This window comes from Podarcis bocagei (assembly GCF_964188305.1).
Source record: "Podarcis bocagei genome assembly, chromosome: 7".
NCBI lineage: Eukaryota > Metazoa > Chordata > Lepidosauria > Squamata > Lacertidae > Podarcis > Podarcis bocagei.
The window spans coordinates 15,789,707-15,808,673 of record NC_138132.1 but is presented as its reverse complement, the minus strand read 5'-3'; the positions used below and the strand labels follow the sequence as shown (position 1 = coordinate 15,808,673).

Here is an 18,967-nt window from a genome sequence, read left to right as displayed (position 1 = left end):
AAGGGCCTTCGCAGTAGTGACACCCGCCCTGTGGAACACCCTCCCATCAGATGTCAAGGAAATAAACAACTATCTAACTTTTAGAAGACAACTGAAGGCAGCCCTGTTTAGGGAAGTTTTTAATGTTTGATGTTTTATTGTGTGTTTAATATCCTGTTGGAAGCTGCTCAGAGTGGCTGGAGAAACCTAGCTAGATGGGCGGGGTATATATAATAAAATAATAAAATAGTAATACAACCTTTAGAAGATATCTGAAGGCAGTCCTGTATAGGGAAGTATTTTTTCAATGTTTAATGTTTTATTATGTTTTTTATATAGGTTGGATGCCACCCAGAGTTACTGGGGCAACTCAGTCAGATGGGCAGGGTATATCTATATCATCATCATCATTAAATAAGATATCCATATTTTCATCTGAGAAATGTTGGAGGGTATGCTGTAGCTGAAATACCAGTTTCTGGAAGCTGCAGTGTGGAGAGAGTGTGTTTTTGTGCTCGAATCCTGCTTGCAAGTTGGCCACTGTGAGAACAGGATGCTGGACAAGACGGGCCATAGGCCTAATCCAGCAGGTTCTTATGTTCCTGTCAGAAGCCCCTGCCACAAATGGAAGCAGACTGTGATGGCCTGGGACTCGGGTTCGGATTCGGAGCCAGAGGAGTCTCAGTCCGCACTGGATCCTTTGCCCCAGGCGGCATCTGAACCTATTCTGGGGCCTGATTCTGAAGAGCTCCAGTCTGCCCAGGTTCCCCTGCAACAAGCACCAGCTGGGCCAAGTCAGGTGCCTGAGCCTGCCCTGGCTCCAGATGCGGGGATTACCTCATTGCCTTCAGCTGGGCAATCACTTACAGCTGCTCCACTACCAGTTGGGTCAGGAGAGGCTGAGGCGGCCTCTGGGTCTAGTAACCCACCAACATCTCCCAAGCTGCAGAGACTGAGGTCTGAGAGAAGAAGAGACCTGAGTACTCGCAGGAGGAGTGCTTGCCTTCGGGCAAGACATGGAGGTGAGTCACCGGGGGATCAGGATCGGCTGTTACCCCAACAGAGATAAAAGGCTGGTGGACCCCGCCCCAGGTTGCGGGAGCAATGTTGCTGTTTGCCAGAACCTGCCTGTGATCCTGTGCCTGACCTTGCCTGGTTTCCTGCCTTGGCCCTGTCGGACTGACTCCTCGCGGAACCCTTGGATTCGGGACCGGACCTGGATCGCGTTACACGGGTTACCCCCGGGCCCAGCACACAGACCTTCCAACCGCCCCCCTCTCCCAAGGCTGTACCACTCAAGGAAACAGTGGAACTCCTTATCTGGGTAGCCTTATGACAGCATCTTCCGTAACCTCTGCAAGAGCGGTGCTTTCTCCAGGTCCCGCTCACTGCCCAGACTTGCCCACAATTATCTTCCCCTGCCTTGAAGCCCTGGGCTAACAGCATCAAAAGATATCCCACAACTGGCTCTTCAGGTTTCCCCGATGGAGACACCTTCCCAATAACCGGCCTTAAAATGCTGAGGAAGGGAAGTGATGGGCCCTGGGCTGGAGAGGAAACATGAAGAAAGGAGGGCGGAGGGCGGGGTGGAGTGGAGATGCTTTGGGCCATCACCGAAATACTGAGCAACGCAGCTTAGAGGAGGTGTGTCTCATGGGGGAGCCTGAGACGCCCCGCCCAAGCTGTCTGCTCATATTTAATGTCTTAGCTTCATCTTTCAGACATTGACGGCAGCAAGACGCACCCAGCACAGGTGGGGAAGATCTGAAACAAGGCCTGGAGGACTTACCGAGCAGAGCAATGGGCACTCACTTTCTCCTCCATGCATCTGTCTTTCTAGTGGCGGTGACATTCTTCATGAAAGGTAGGGGTGATAGAAGACTCATTCGTTTGGCTGTGACAACAGGATCATGCCAACATGGAACCCCATAGAATCTGGGGTGGGCCTGGATGGGTGGCAATGCTGTAGAATGGGGGGCCCGGGATGATGAAGTCAGGTAGGGTCTCTCTTGTAGGATCTGTGAAAAGTGTATGTTTCATCATGATCTCTGTGGAGGGAAATAGGAATTGAAAATGTCAATAGCAGAGTGTCTGGCATGAGAAGGAGAAAGAGCCTATCGCCTGTATTATGGAAGATGCGATTGAGGGACATGAATGTGCATTGCCTGCATTTGTACATCACATGCGCCTATTTACATGCCTAAATCCTAGCAGAGGACTAAAGAAACCCTCCAGATTTCAGCTGAATAATCATATGACTCAGTTGATTCATTGATAAACACTGCATCAATAATATAAAAAGCCTGAGGGAATCAGGCCAATGGCCCATGTAGTCTAGCATCCTGGCCTCACAGTGGCCACCCAGATACTTGTGAGAAACTGGCAAGCAGAAACTGAGCAGTTGCCCCTCCAGTAGCTTCCTGAAACTGGTAATCAGAGGAGGCAGCTAATAGTAATCATGGTATAGCATGTAGTAATCATGGCAATCTAAAGATAAAGCACACCTTGTGTTTAGATAACGCATACATGCGACACTGAAAGCTTTATCTTAGACGATGCATTTCCTGTTTAGGAAGATAATGCCTCCAGTAATGGCGGGGGGGTGCAGGGAAGCACAGATCTGGGACTTTTTTCAGAGCAGGAGTGATGATGGCACCTGTCACCTGAGTACCAGAGTAACCTAGGGACTTTCCTTGCTCCAACAAGTGAATGAGGCGATAACAAGGCTTTCAAGTTGTTTGTGACAGATTAGCACAGAGGAAGTCAGAGAACGAGATTCAAACAGATATTTCTTTTATTTTCTGTGGGGTTCTTAACTCGTGCTAGCAGTTTCATTGCTTTGAGCATGAGCTAAACACTTCATTGCAGCTGAATAGAGGTCTTTTGTGGACACTTATTGTGTTTTACAAGTCAAACCTATGTAGTCTTACTCTGTGAAGACTATGCATAATAATCCACTGGACATTATGCTGTTGCTGTGTATGCAACATGCACACACGCATCTATACCAACCTATCTATCATGGATCAAGACCTGCATCAGGGAAGGACTGTGGCTTAGTGGTAGAGCATCTGTTTTGCATGCAGGAGGTTCCTGGGTTCATTTTATGGCATCTCCAAGTAGGTCTGGGAGAGAAAATCTGGAGGGATGCTGCCAGCCTGTGTGGACAATGCTGAACTAGATGGACCAATGGTCCCACTCTGTATAAAGCTTCTCTGCTCCATTTTTTTACTCTGTCATGAAAACTTGATGAGAATAATAAGGTTGTTGTACTTCATCATTTAACACTACACCACTGAAGGACACACAAGATGGAGCTTGCAGCCCACAGCCACATTAACACAATTTACTTGTTAAAATAAAAGCATGTGGCCTTATGAACTGGGAGCACCTTTTTAACCTCTCAAAATGTTAGCCACCAATGAGTCTAACCACCTCACAGGAGAACTTGTATCCTTAATTATGGCTCTGGTCTGGGCCATAATTACCCTTGGCTAGTCTTATGCAACCTCTTCTTGATGTAGGAGAAGCTGTTGTCTGCTCTCAAGGATGGTATGTAAGTGGCTACTGAAGTTTGACTTGGTAGACCTGGGTTCAGATCTCTCCTAGCTCTTAAGCTTGTTGTGAGGCATTAGGCCAAGGGCAGGGAACCAGTCCCTTGCCCTCAAATGTTTTGGGACTCCCAGCTCCCATCAGCCTCAGCCATTTCAGTCAATCTCAGGGATGATGGGAGATAGAGTTCAACAACATCCACAAGTTCCTCGCCTTATCACAATTTCTCTGTCTAACCTACCTCACAGGGTTGCTGTGAGGATAAACTGGGAGGATTGCCTCATGTCTGTCACCATGAGCTTCTTAAAAGAAGGGTGGAACGTAAGGCTGGTAATTAAACAGCCCTGACCGAGGGCAGAATATGGAGACGATTGGCTTAGGTTTCTTTTCCCAACCCATCACAAAGGCCCATCGGGGCTGGTTGTGAATCCATCCAAGGGTTTCATTTTATCCTCATCACATCTTTGGGAACGCCAAGAGGTGTGGCGAAAGCAGGAAGCCATGAAACAAGCGCAGACTTGTTCCAGTGTACGGTCTGAAGGCACCCAAGGCCACCACCTTGCTGGAACTATGCAGGTCTGCCTCTGGTCAGGGCCTGGATGGGAGCATAGCTGTCAACTTTTCCCCTTTCTTACGGGGAATCCTATTCAGAATAAGGAAATTTCCCTTTTAAAAAGAGAAACGTTGACAGCTATGGATAGGAGTCTGCCTCAGAAACAACATGTCTGCCACTTTGGGTTCCATGATGGAAGAAAGGCAGGATACAAATGAAAGGGAGGAAATACGTGAGCTTATCAGGCTGGACCTAAAAGGGCGCTGAACATCTGTAGTGTCCATCCACGTGTGAGGAGAATTTTACCACAAAACATCTGGAGGGGCGAAAGCCTGCCAAGATTCTCCTCACCTCATGGGCAGACAGCAGAAGCTACAGCTCCCAACATGGCTAAGTTAGGCTCTCCTCAACAGGACAAGTGCAAGGCATTGCACTACCTCTGTCTCTGCCCTATTCCCCTCCTTTTCCTCTCCTCTCCTGATCCCTTCCCTGCTTTTGCCATCACAAAAGAACCAATGCTGGTTCTTCCCTCCCTCAAGAAGAGCCATGGGGGTCCTTCCACAGTGTGAGGCATTCTGGGCAAGGTGGCTGGGAGACATTTTGTGCCCTTCCAATGTTTACATGGTACTTGAGGCTTTCCCCCTCCCTATGTTTAAAGAGTGTTTATAGCGACCATTGAAAAAAACCACAATGGCAGCACAGACACTGGTGGAGGGCGGGGGCAGCAGTGCCCGGAAGTCAATGATGCAAGCAATTGGGAGGTCCTGGGGTGGGGTGCCAGTTCAGATACAGTGGTACCTCAGGTTACAGACGCTTCAGGTTACAGACTCCGCTAACCCAGAAATAGTACCTCAGATTAAGAACTTTGCTTCAGGATGTGAACAACAAATGCACGGTGGTGGTGTGGTGGCAGTGGGAGGCCCCATTAGCTAAAGTGGTACCTCAGGTTAAGAACAGTTTCAGGTTAAGAATGGACCTCCAGAATGAATTAAGTTCTTAACCTGAGGTACCACTGTACTTGCCACCTGAGGCAACTGTTGCAGCTTCCCTCATGAAAGGACCTGCCCTGCCCCTCAATAAGTTACAGCTTGGCCATTTGTATTGAGTGCCACACAGAGAGAGACAGCTGAGGACAGTTTTCAGCTTAGGCCATTCATGGTCAAACCCAGACTGTCCTCTTCTGTTTAAATGTCAAAGAGAAAAAGTCAAGGTCAAGAAGGAAGTCTATAATTACGCCTGTGGCCTGTTTGAATAGATTATTTGTAAATAAAAAATGAAAGCCGCATTTTTATTGACAGTTCCAGGGGGTTTTTCCCCAAGAGGCGGACTTGTAAAAGGAACCTTCCATGGGCCACACTGAGTTTGCATGTCTACAGACTCACTGTTGCCAGCTGCTGTGGCTTCTCTACCTCCTCACTGCTGCCAACTGTTTGCTTGCCAAGTAGAGCCAATGAGCCGCCAGGCAGTGGCAACTGCATCCCTTCTTCCTCACCCCTTGCTTGCTCTTGACCTCTGGGCCTGAGTGAGAGACAGGTGACAAATCAGGTCACTATGGTGAGGAGGAGAAGGAGGAAGTCCAGAAGCATTTTGCCAGTGGCCTTCCTGCTGCAATGTGGGTTCTCAGCAGCTGCCCAATCTCACTGGCATTAAATGGGGCCAAACATGTATTTATCTGTTGCATTTATACCCCACCTTTCCTCCAAGGAGCTCCAGGTAGCATACATAGTTTTCTCCTCACAACAACCCTGTGGGGTAGGCTAGGGTGGGAGGGAGTGATTGGCCCAAGGTCACCCAGTGAGCTTCATGGCTGAGTGGGGATTGGAACTCTGTTCTCTGAAGCCCCAGCACAACACTCTAACCACTTCTCTGCACTGGCTCTTCACTATCCATTACAAAGAAACCTGTCTGCATGCTCTCCCCGGGGGCTTCTTACCTGGTGTCTAATCTGATGAGTTTCGGGCGCCAGCCTAAGAGTTTTATTTGACTGGGCATTTAATGAGCAGAAAGTTTGGTGTTGCCATTTGAGGCTTTATTGACAGGGGTTGTGGTTTACTGATGCTAACTGTTTCTTCTCGCTCAATTTTTAATTTATTTATTTTTTTACTAAGGGCCAATATCATTTGACTGATAGTTGATTTTGCTTGTTGTAAACAAAACCTGCTTAAGAAGGGGGAGATTTTCCATGGAGTAGCAGTAAGGGGAGGAGTTGCTTAACCCACTCTTCCTCCAGCTCTTCTTCTTCTTCCTCTCTTCTTCTTCTTCTTGTCCCCCCCCCCTAAAAAAAAAAGGGTGTCCCAAAAAACTGGAAAGCTGCATGTTTAGCCTGGCTTTCAGAGAGAGAGGAAAACAGTGGCTTTTGCTCTCAGGGCTTAATTTGCCTCTGGGAGAATTACAGTGGTGGATTATTCAAGTCTCACTGGTATTATGCTTTGCAACACACACCCAGCTGCCCAGTAAACCAGGAGCTGGGGAATTTTTCCCAGCCCAACAGCCGCATTCCCTTCCAGGCAACCTTCTAGCCACATGCCAGGATGGGCGGGTCTGCAAGAAGCAGAAGTGGGCAGAGCAACAAATGATAATTTAACCTTTGGGCAGTGGACCAGTTTCTGCGGACGCTCTCAGCACATGCCTCTTTGTCCTCCATCCAGGCAACCAAAGAGTTCAAAGGTACCTTCCAGCCAGGCAAAAACACTAAAGGAGGATTCAAAGCCACAGCCAGTGAGGAGTGTCTCCTGAGGGGATAGGTGCAATTGGTTGGAGCTGTCAGTTTGGGAATGTGCCCCTTCAAAGACCAGCTACCCCATATTCATACCCTCCAACATTTCTCCTATGATAATAGGGACATCCAACTCTTTTAGAAAAAAATAACTGAATACACACACACACACACACACACACACACACACACAAAATATCAGATGTCTTCTAAAGGTTGTATCTCCTTGGTTCGAGGGACTCATAACTCCATACCCTCCAACATTTTTCTGATAAAAATAGGGATGTCTTAAGGAAAAGCGGGACATTCCAGGATCAAATTAGAAACCGGGGTGGCTTCTATAAATCTCAGATTGTCCCTGGAAAATGGGGATACTTGGAAGGCCTGCATATTTCGTATCCTTCCAGAAGGCCTGGAGTTTTGGAGGAGCAGCCATGGATGCCATGGGGAGAACAGAGTGCAGTGGAACTTGTGATTGAAAGCTATCCGGGCAGGCCCTGGGGTGCTCTTACACAGCTGGGAGCGTCTCTATTAATATTAGCCCCACCCTAGGGTGGGGTCTTCTCAGAACCGGAGCAGACACGGCCCTGCAGGAAGAGGGATGGAGGAAAGACAAGGAAGAAGGAGCTGGGAGAAGGGAGTGGATAGGGAAGATGAGTGCAATGCAATGCAGGCAGGATCAATTTGCTGGTGGTCTTTGCAGGGTGGACAGGAGCAGGCAGAGCCGAGACTGACAAAGGGGCAAAAGCACAGGAGAATGAGGCATAAAGTGAAATGACACTTAAAAAAAAAACCCTCCTCAGATTTTACTTTCAGGAAGTATGCACACAAAGGCAGCACAGTGACACACTTTTGCGGGCCTGAGCATGTGCCTGACCTGGCAGACTGCTGGCGCCACCCATGACGTGGAACCGAAATCTGCACTTTGCTCAGCTGCACATTCCTTGCCTGGTGTTAGCGCCCTGTCCAGAGAGAGGGGTGGGGGAGAGAAAAGGAAAGTCCACACAGGGCACAAAGGTCAGCACAGGCTTGGTTTGTTTATCGGCCATTTTCCTTTCCCAGGGAAGTTTTTAATGTGTGATATTTTAGTGTTTTTTGGTTTCTATGGAAGCCGCCCAGAGTGGCTGGGTAAACCCAGCCAGATGGGCGGGGTACAAATAATAAATTATTATAATAATCTTATTATTATTCCCAGGGAACTGTTGTTCCGCCGAAAGGCTTAGGGCAGGGCAAGCTGACCTGGGGCCCTCCTAGTGCCCCAGTTCCCATCAGCCCCAGCCGTCAACTCAGTGGGCAGGGAAGGGGGGAATCGTAGTCCAAAACATCTGGATGACATTTGGCTACCTCTGAGCTAGCAGTATCAGAGAATCCTCTAGCAGAATTCTCAACATGGTTGCAGCTTGGTAAACAAACAGAGCCGCTATGCAGAAAATAATTCCCGATCTCTGTTTATTATCAGAGCCAATAAACTCAGTTTCCAGAGGCAGCTCATGAGAAGAAACCACAAAATAAACAAAAGAATGAGTACAATTTGTTGTGCTGCCTCTTTATCATATTAGTGCATGTTTATCACTGCCCTAGCCTTCCCTGTGACACAGGGTGCTGCAGAAATCAAGTTGTTGTTGTTCCTCACATGAGGTAAAGCAAAGCAAAACAGTTACAAGGGCAACATGTCTGCTCACAGGTAAATCCCATTGAGTACAATGGGCCTTACTCCTGGGCCAGTGGGTATAGCAGGGAATACAGGAAATGTTGCTGGACTCCAACTCCCATCAGCCCCAGCCAGAATGGCCAGTGATCAGGGATGATGGCAGCTGTAGTCCAGCAACATCTGGAAGGCCACAGGTTCCTCATCCCTGGAGTATTGGATTGTGCCTTCCATTATATAAAATGAACAAAAGCAGCACAGGTTGTCAAAACCCTCACCAACAAAACAAAATACTCTCTCAAAGAATAAGATATTTAAAACCATCTGCAAATCGTGCTAGATGAAAGTCTCTATGATAAAAAAAAAAATCCATTAAGATTATTGTCAGTCCCCCTTTGACCGTGTGTGGGATGGCCTCCCTATTACTGTCACTGGAATTTGCCTGCTGGGAGAGACACGAGCTAGTTTATTTGTTCCGTAAAGTGGTAAGGTGTTCCCTGCCCTGTACCACTTCAGACTGCAGAGGGCAGTGTAGCATGCTGAGGTTTGCAAGTTTGAAATCGACTCTTCCAGCACACAGAAAACAGGCGTCAGGGAGAAAGGTTCGGGCTGGTGCCTTTTGGACACATTGCGACCCAGTTGTAGCAACAATGAAGTCCTGTTCCACCATGTGTGCATGTTCTAAGATGGCAGAGTTTCACAGAGGACTGTGCTGTATGCTTCCCCCACCACCAAATACTTTGTATCAGATCTTAAAAGCTCTGCTCCAGATGCTCCTTCAATCATTTGTATCGGTGTCCAATTCTGTTTGGTATTAAAACAGGAACAGATCGATTAATTATACACTTGGAGCTGTACTTTCCTCACTTCTTTATTACACAGAACTAATAAATAATAAATAATATTAGGGACAGTGGGTGGCACTGTGGTCTAAACCACAGAGCCTAGGGATCAGAAGGTCGCTGGTTCGAATCCCCACAACGGGGTGAGCTCTCGTTGTTCAGTCCCAGCTCCTGCCCACCTAGCAGGTCTAAAGCATGTCAAAGTGCAAGTAGATAAATAGGTACCGCTCCGGCGGGAAGGTAAACGGTGTTTCCATGCACTGCTCTGGTTCGCCAGAAGTGGCTTAGTCATGCTTGGCCACATGACCAGACAAACGCCGGCTCCCTTGGCCTATAGAGCAAGATGAGCGCGCAACCCCAGAGTTGTTCGTGACTGGACCTAAGGGTCAGGGGTACCTTTACCTAAAAATAATATTGCTAAAGTACATAGTACGTCTTACAACTTACAACGTTTTGGGAGTACTTGAGTTTTATAGCTAGCCATATATCTGATCTGTTTCAGAGTTTCTTGCCAAATGTCTTCCGGCAGAACATATTAAAGTTGTCAGATGTCAGCGTAAAGGGTCCCGCTCTTTTAACACCAGTCATTCTGCAAATTGTAAAAACATGTTTTTGTAGTGTGGGAAACCGATACCAACAGAGCTGGAGGTGTGTTTTTTAATATAAAAAAATTAAGCATTACATTGGCCAAAGGAGGGATCGTTTTGTGCTTTTGCAATGTTATCTCACAACCATCTCTTTCATCAAACAACATTTCTTCAGAAATGCTTGATATCAATTATTTTTGTTGTTGTGGGGCAGTAATGCCTCTGAATACAACTTGCTGGAAACAATAGGAGAAGGAGAGTGCTGTGTTTCTTGGGTCCCACATGTGGTAGGCCACTGTGAAAACAGGATGCTCAACTTGATGGGCCAATGATCTGGGCCAATCTTGTTTTCCATTGAGAAAATCAAATGACACCTTTTTTTTTTTTTTTTTTTGGCTTGGTAATCCTCTCAGTCTAAGAGACATACTAGTTCTGCTACAGGAGAATCATAAATCTACTTTTCTTTTTGTGCATCTTCCCCCTCCCTGCCCTCTCCTTTACAGATGCCCTGGCACTGGAGTGCCACAGCTGTGTCGACTTGGGCGATGGTGGATGCAATGCAGAGAATATGAAGAAAGTGGAGTGCCCGGCATCTACCCACGTCTGCGTGGAAACGGTGGCAGCTGTGGAATGGAGTGAGTAGGCAGCCCGTCATCTTCAGTCTCTAAACCAGGGTCGGGGAAATTTGTGACCTTCCTGCTGTTGGACTTCAGATCCCATCAACCCCAACAGCATGGCGATGGTCAAGGATGATATCTCTATCTTCCACAAAAGGAGAAGCGCCAGAAAAGTTCTGCACTCCAGTCCCTTTCCTCTGTTCCAAGTTGGACAGGAGGTGCTGGTTGTAATTGCTCCATGCTCAAAGGAACCAAGCTATTTCACACCTTCCAGGGAGAAGCTGTTGGAGTGAAATCTGAACTACTAACTACTGGCTCAGATTTGAGTAATTGGTTCAGCTGGACACCCAAGGTTGCAGAGTCCTGCCTTTTGCTCCCTTGAAATGTGCAGTTTAGCCCTCTGAGTAGATCAGCCTTTGGGAAGTGCCTCTTTGTTGTCTCCCTGTGTAACCTCTGCTTGTCCCATTTGCAGGCCATGGGAAGTTCTCGGTTGGCGAAAAAGGCTGTGGGTTGGGCATGCCAGGTACCAACGACAAAGCAGTAGATGTGCACGGCATTCTGGCCTTCTCTCAGCTGCACCAGTGCAACAGCAGCCACTGCAACACCAAACTGGACATCAAAAACCTGGAGCTGGAACCCATCGGTGAGAATCTGAGCCCCATGCAGGAATGAAGGTCCTCCTTTGGATGAGAAATGGAGCTTATACCTTCTCATCCTGTTGGGACAAGGAGTTGAGTCAGAATACTGTTGTGAGTTTGGGGAGGGGAGGTTAGGCAGTGGCGTAGGAAGGGAGGTGTGGTGGGTGCGGACCGCCCTGGGTGTCATCACTGAGGGGGTGACAAAATGGCTATGAGCTATGTGAGTCTGTGGCATTTTTAGCTGTCAGGTTAATTCAGAGAAGCAGTCAGCCCAAAATGAATGCAGAACAGAACAACAAACTATATTGCTGGACAGTGGCGTAGCGTGGGGGGTGCAGGGGGGCCGGCCGCACCGGGCGCAACATCTGGGGGTTAGGGTTAGGGGGCGCAAATCCACGGGTTAGGGGGTGCAAATTACTTGCCTTGCCCCGGGTGCTGACAACCCACGCTACACCACTGTTGCTGGAATCAAGAGCAAAGACACTGGGTGCCACACCACAGGGGGCAGCATTTACTGTGGGGCCTGCAGCGTGCCCAAGCCACGGATCTCTCCTGGGAGTGACACAGTGGCTCGGGCACCTGCAGGCTCCACGCTGCCCAAAATGGCAGCATGGGGCTTGCATCCACTCGCCTCCTCTCCCTCAGCCATCCTGCAACTGGGGGGGGGGCAGTGGCGTGGCTCGATGCAGTGTGCCCTGCCTCAGCTCACCCCACCCAATGGGTGGCTTGCCCCGCCCCCGGGCAAAGGGCACATGCAACACTATGGGCACCTGAGCGGCTAACTACACCGCTGGGGTTAGGCTGTATGCCTGATTCCTGATTCCTGGATCCAGCAAGGATTCAATTGTTGGAATAGCTAGGCCAGCGCTGGCTGGAGCAGATGGGAGTTGTAGTCACAGGTTGGCAAAGTTTGATTTACAGTATGCAGCCAGGTGTTTCATCCATGCTAGTGCCTGTTGCTTTTAAAATATATGTATATGCATCCTTGGTTGCTTCTAGGTAACGAGAGTGCCAGGGTTGCGAATGGCGTGGAATGTTACAGCTGTTACGGCAATGAGTGTTCACTGGACAACTCTACCACAGTCAAATGTTATGACTCTTTCCGGGGCTGTTTCCATGGAAATGTCACAATGAAAGCAGGTAAGTGCTCCGTCGGGGATCTAATCTAGCTATCATTGAATCTGGGTCCTTTGTGCATTTGCATGGGCCTGGTGAAATTTGGCAGGTCAGATGCTGGAGCTTTGATCGATCAATCTCTTTGTGACAGTGAAGGACCAGCAGTATTCAAAAATGAAACTATAAAAATAGTACCTAACAAAACAAAACGGGACCATAACAATACAATTACTAGGAACTGCATCATGTAATAGAACACTAGGCATCAAAAGCAAAATTATGACTTTGCTAGAATTAGTCCCTGGCAAGTTTTACATGCAGCCGTACAATATCTAGCCACCCTGGAAGGAGTGGGTGCATTATTCCTATCTGAAATGAGTTTTTAAAAAGGGATAAAATGCATCCAGTAGCCTGGGAGTTTCTGTAAGAGGGTTTCCATAAAACTCTCAAGTGCTGGAGTTTCTTACCTGTAAGCAATCTTCTTGATTTTGCTGGTTTAAGGGGTATGTTGTACCCCAGAGCAAGGGAGGACTTGACTGATGCCTCTTGTTTTTGGGGTGAGAGAAAAACACTGGAGTAAGAGGGTCAGACCTCATGATGTGTTTGACACTGAGCTGGATAGATTTGGGCTGAATCAAGCATGTGCAAAAGAAATCAGTTACCCCTCTTCATGCTGCCGTTATTTTTATTTATTTATTGAAGTTCTATGCCGCTCTTCATCTGAGAAAAACAGGGCGGTTTACAATATTTAAAAAAAACACAACCCAAAATGAATAACATCACGATCTTTTCCAGGGAACTTCTCACTGACTAGGCCCCTCAAGGGCTGTGTCCAAGATGAGGACTGCACCAAGGTCACGAAAGGTAGCCCAGCTATCACCGTCATGGGTTCCTGTTGCTCTGGAAGCCTCTGCAATGTTGACCTCTCCAACAAAACTTACTTCGCTCCCAAGATCCCACGACTTGCAGTCATGCCCGGGCAAGGTACCAACGCCACTGTGGCTGCCACCACTGCCACCACCACCACCACAACTTTCGCACACACTCGCAACAGTGCGCCAGCCCCTTCCACGGTCGGCAAGCCAATCCGTTCCGTTGCTGTGAGCCCACCTTCAAGTAGTCGTGACGACCATGACCATGACCATGACCACGACCACGACCATGACCACGACCACGACCATGATCATGACCACAGTGAGAGCCCAGTGAGAGATGGGAACAGAGACACTGCTGTGAAAGTTGAAGGGCGTCAGAGCCAACATCCTACAAAGGGGGATGCTGCAGGCTTGGGGGGGTCAGTCTTCCTGTCCTTGTTGCTGGCTGGGTTGCTCCTTTGAATGAAAGGAGAAGAGATGGTGTTCAACCTCCTTCCTTTCCCCCTTGCTGTTTCAGTCCTGCCCAAATACATTTGGCCCTTGTCTTTTCATACAACTTCCCCCACTCGAATTAGGCTTCTGCCTACACATGCTTTGAAACCACCAGTTTTGCAGTTCACATGGTAAATGCTTTTGCATAACACACTTTGCTTATTGGAAGCATGCCCTTATTTGCACACTTCTCCTTCGTATGTTTTTTTAACCTTGCTTTCCTGGCAGACGCCTTGTAGCACATGACTTGGGGTAGCTGGAACTTGCAGCCATTTTACAAGGCAAAGTTCTTCTGTGTTATGCTTAATGTGTATCCTAAGACGGTTCTGCACTGAGAAAGCAAAGTCGAGTTCCATTTGTGTGCGAGCCTTTTCGTGGGCTCATGACATTGTGTTTGGTGCCAATACAATGGCAGCCATTTTGTACCCATCTTTCTCGATGGTGTTTACCTTGAGTCATTCTTTAGCTCACCAAATAAGTTTTCTCTCATGGTCAAGGGGCACTGCTCTCTCCTATGCTCCACCTGTATCAGTCTACAGTATCAGATTGTTTTCAGAGGGCTGTATTATCTCATATGGGCTTTGGGGGCTGACAGAGGGCTGCTAAGCTGGCCTCCAGTGTCCAGACAAATGCAAGTCTTAAGGCAAGATAGTCTGATGGACTGCCAGATTTCCTTGGAATCCATGAAGATAATTTGCCTTTTCCAGAGTGTGATATGAATAGTTCCTGGAGGTCTATATATAACCATTCTAGGGCTGGGTGATATATCAATATATACGGTAATCCAAAACCGGCTTGAAGTCCATATCATGATATCAGCTTCATAGTTTTTGATCTGGCAATATATTGCAAATCATGGTGTGTGTGTGTTATGCAAAAATCGCAATGGGGGGAAAACCGTGAAGCCAGCCAATGCCTCTGCATAGCTCCATCCTTATTTCAGACATTGGGATATATCCGTATATCGCAATGTCTACTTGGTGATGTATTGCAATGTTGAAAACCAGATATCGCCCAGCCCTAAACCATGATGAACTCTTCCAACTTTTAGTGTTTGAGCATCAGTTGGGCTAGGAACCAGCCAGAGTGACTGCTTCCTTCTTCTCCCAATTCTGTGCATTGCTGAGTAACAGTGCATCCCCATTCGCTCTCATGCATATGTTCTCCCTATCTCTAGTGAAGGCCACCAACTTGGATGGCTTCAAAAGAGAATTGGACAACTTCATGGAGGGTAAGGTAATGTTCTACCTCCAGTGTTGGCCACTGTGATAATAGGGTGCTGGAGCAGATGGACCTTTAGCATGATCCTGCAGGGCTCTTCTTATGTTCAGCTAGATGCTATGGAAATCTTTCATAGTAGCAGTAATAATTTAGATCAAAGGGCCACTGTTTCCATTTCCTTTCCCTCCCAGTATTTTATCTTTTTAGCATTTGACAGAGGTCAGAAAAAATATGTTTTGGGTTAACAACAAAAACACAAAGCTATGAAAAAGACTGAGCTGTTGATATGGGACCCAGCGATTTAGCTATTATTATTATTAATGCTGGATTTCAAAATACATCTGCAATCCTGGATGCAGAGAGGATTGAGTCCAGTTTAGGGCTGACACAATAAAGCTGCCTTTGCCAACCTGGTGCCCTCCAGATGTTTGGGGTAGAAATTCCCATGAGCCTAAGCCAGCACATGTAATCCAAGCTGAAGGGCAACAAGTTGTCAAAGGTTGAGATAAATAAATGGCAAGATTTCAAAATTAGAAGCTCTTTCCCTTGGGGGTTTGATCCTGAAATATGACAAGTTCAGAAATCATAATCTGAAATATATTGAATTCAGCTTTTCACCTGTTCAAGGGAAACTTTCCTGACTGGTTCAATTAATGACGCTAATCTAAATTTTGCTAAAGTGAAGTCAGGTGCTGTCAAATACTGACAGCCACCGAATTGAGTGCTGCTGCTACTTGTGTGGATATAAATTGAAATGATGATGATAACAATGCAGAATTTTCAGAAACTCATACTATTAAATATTTTCACATCCAGAGAATATACATCATCTTTGGGGCAAGATTCCTGCATTGCAGGGGGTGGAGTAGATGACTCTTGGCGTCTAGTCCAACTCTACGATTTTATGATTTGCAGAGGGTCATTGTGAGGTGCTGAGGGGGAAAGTCCATTTAACTCCAGTTGTTGTTGGATTCAAACATGAACCAACAAAAAACACATTTAAACCCAGACCAAAGTCAGTGCAGCACCAGATCAATGGATCAGACCATCAGTTGCATTTGGAGAAGATTCAGATAGTTGCCTCACCCCCAACCTCACCTCACTCACATACACGTTCAGTAGTTCTAAATTGTCTCTGCTAAAATGTTTGAGGCTCTCTTCCGGAACACTGTTTTATGCCATATTGCCATGGGAAACATATCAGATTTCCAGCAGTTCTTTAAAATGTAGCCAGTTTCATAGCTATAAGTCAGGGATGGGGGGACCTGTGACCTTCCAGGTGTGGTGGAGTTCCAACTCCCATCAGCCTCAGCCAGCATGGCTGGTGGTCAGAGATGATGGGTGTTGTAGTCCGCCAACATCTGGACAGCCAAACGCTACCCAACCCTGCTCCAAGTGGTAGGAAAGGTTGCTGCTCCTTTCTCCCACATGTAGAAAGCTTTTTATGTTTTTGTGGTGTTTTTTAATATATATAAATATTATTGCAAGTCTCACATTGTGTATTTGAAGGATAGATTATAAACATAAATAGTAAATAGATAAATGCAGAGTAAGCCCATTAAGGGTGGTAGACCACACCCTCCAACATTTCATCAATGAAGACAGGGATGTCCTATTCCATAATAATAATTTTACTATTTATATCCCAACCATTAGACTGGGTTGCTCCAGCCACTCTGGGCAGCTTCCAACATATATAAAAACATAATAAAACATTAAACTTAAAAAAAGGACCTCCCCTATATAGGGCTGCCTTCAGATGGCTCGGGGGGGGGGGGGGAGCAGATAACATCATACCTTCCAAAATTTCTCTGATGAAAATAGGAAAACATGGGACATTCTGGGATCAAATCAGAAACTGGGATGGCTTCTGTAAATGCAGGATTGTCCCTGGAAAACAGGAACAATTGGAGGGTCTGGACTGGAAGGAATGTAGGCACACGGCACATCAGAAAGTTCTCTCAAGAAAACACCACAGAAATGGAAGAGAGAGGCACCAAACTGGGGCCAGGCAAGATACACAAGATGGTGGGAAAGCTGTGACTTTTGGACACTAGTTCCCATCAGCCCCAGCCAACATGGCCAATGCTCAAGGGTGATGGGAATTGGAGTCGAACAACAGCTGGGGGTCCAGAGGTTTCCCACTCCTACTGTTCTGTTTCCTATAAAGCCCTCAGAGTCTTAAGATAACTTTCCTAAGGACCCCCAAGCTGCCTCTTCAAAAAGGGCCGCTCACATCCAAGAGAAATATTGTACTGAAGAAGTATTTTAACCATAAGCTCCTGGACTATACTTTTTAAATAATGCTTTCAGCAGGCCATATCCGCCACTTGTTGAATCTCTCTGACAACCCTTTGCTGTGTAACACAGTCCTTCCTGATCTCAGTTTCTTGGGGTCCTCAGGGATCTAGACATGTAAATGTATCAGCAGCTTGTCTTCTATTGCAATTAGTTTCTGATTCCTCTCTTGTCAAGGTCGGGAATATCAAGGGAAGCATGATCTGGAGAAGGTGGAACAAATAAAGATATTGCACTTTGGCTGATAGAAGTCTGCAGTCTACCATTTTTTTTAAAAAAATAAAAAATTAAATGTGTGGGGAGCTGGGAGACCCATATCAAGCCACAAGGAAGGGCTGCCCACTTGTGGCAGGCTGAAGGCAGGTCAGGTTAAGGGAGCAATTTTGGAAGGGAGCTGGGTAGAATCAACATCAGACTTCAAGGAAGGCCTGCACAGGCCACGGGGTGCTCACCTGTGCCCTAAAGAGTGGTTTTCACATGATGGGCTGGTGAAATGATGTTGAGAAGCTTGTTTGTATTGTTCCATGCACCCCAATCTCTGAGTGGTTAGAGACTCCAGGGGGGACCAGAACAAACCCAGGGTTTCCATGGAATGAAGGTCCATGGAGACTGTGATGCTTTTATACATACATAAATACATACATACATACATACATACATACATACATACATACATACATACAGCCTGAGCATAGAATAGAGGGGAATCACAGTAGATCTTGGTTCCCCATGACTATACATTCCTAAGGAGATCTCCAAGCCACAACTGTGAGTCCAGGACTGAGGAAGACAAGCTTATGTGTCTCCAGCTTCCAAAAACAGCCCAAACTCTCACACACTGCCTCCCATCCTATTGTTCTCCATCCTAGGACGATGTGACAGGTGAGGTGGGAAAAGGCCCAGTCATTTGTCTCTATGGCAACAGGGCAACGCTTTTGGTCATGTAAATGGTGGTACTTAACTAGCTAGCTAGGGCCTTTATCTTACAGCTGGTTGGACTGGTTCAGTAGGTTTCCTCATAGATTCTAAACTCGCAGATACATGATCACAGGTTTGGAAGAAACCCATGGGAAGAAACCCCACCCAGAAATATATGTCTGTTATATGTCTTACCTGACCTCTATGCTGTCAAGGACAGTATATACACTCATTTTATATTGTAAGAGAGGTTAGGGTGATTGACAGAGAGAAGCCCAAGATGTTATTATTACAGTGGTACCTTGGGTTACATACGCTTCAGGTTACATACGCTTCAGGTTACAGACTCCGCTAACCCAGAAATATTACCTCGGGTTAAGAACTTTGCTTCAGGATGAGAACAGAAATCGTGCAGTGGTGGCGCAGCGGCAGCAGGAGGCCCCATTAACTAAAGTGGTGCTTCAGGTTAAGAACAGTTTCAGGTTAAGAACGGACCTCCAGAATGAATTAAGTTCTTAACCCGAGGTACCACTGTATTATTATTGCCTTATTGGGAATTTGAATCTCGATTTCTGTGGTCATAGTCAGATACTCTAACCACGACACCACATTGGCTCAAAAGCTTATCAGGAACAGCCCAGTAAGAGGATCAGTGCTGGTGGGAAGTCACCTCTGAAAGTGCTCCTCATGACTTTTACCTGAAATGAACAGAAAGAGGGGAGTGCTGATTATGTTCTAGAACAGGGTGAGGAATCTTATGCCCAGGGCCTGGCCTCGATCTGGCCCAGGCTTCGTCCCCTCCTCAGCCACACCCCTTCACCAGCCCTGGAAGGTTGTCCAGAATGGAATAGAATGGAATGGCTTGAAAAAATTTCCCCACCATGATCGAAAAGGTGTTGTCAGTTCTCTCCTGAA

General features: G+C 46.9%; 1 protein-coding gene across 2 annotated transcripts; it reads left to right on the top strand.

Moving 5' to 3' along the window:
• The first annotated feature begins 1,664 nt into the window (after positions 1 to 1,664).
• On the top strand, positions 1,665 to 17,384 carry LYPD3 (LY6/PLAUR domain containing 3). 2 transcript variants are annotated; one of them, XR_014010271.1, is made up of 6 exons: positions 1,665 to 1,843; positions 10,381 to 10,512; positions 10,967 to 11,137; positions 12,132 to 12,272; positions 13,044 to 16,156; positions 16,187 to 17,384. XR_014010271.1 is itself a non-coding variant. In XM_081202734.1 (5 exons), exons 1-5 carry the CDS (start codon positions 1,780 to 1,782, stop codon positions 13,583 to 13,585), a joined length of 1,050 nt encoding a protein of 349 aa, XP_081058860.1. In that variant the 5' UTR covers positions 1,665 to 1,779; the 3' UTR covers positions 13,586 to 17,384. The 2 variants fall into 2 exon arrangements, 1 of the variants encoding a protein (XP_081058860.1); XM_081202734.1 differs by having other exon boundaries at positions 13,044 to 17,384.
• Positions 17,385 to 18,967: the final 1,583 nt, after the last annotated feature.

Bases quoted from the DNA above. Each gene is read 5' to 3' on its own strand.
- LYPD3 (XM_081202734.1), top strand. From the start codon at position 1,780: ATGGGCACTCACTTTCTCCTCCATGCATCTGTCTTTCTAGTGGCGGTG. The intron at 11,138-12,131 runs GTGAGAATCTGA...GGTTGCTTCTAG, and splicing joins CCTGGAGCTGGAACCCATCG to GTAACGAGAGTGCCAGGGTT. The intron at 12,273-13,043 runs GTAAGTGCTCCG...GATCTTTTCCAG, and splicing joins AAATGTCACAATGAAAGCAG to GGAACTTCTCACTGACTAGG.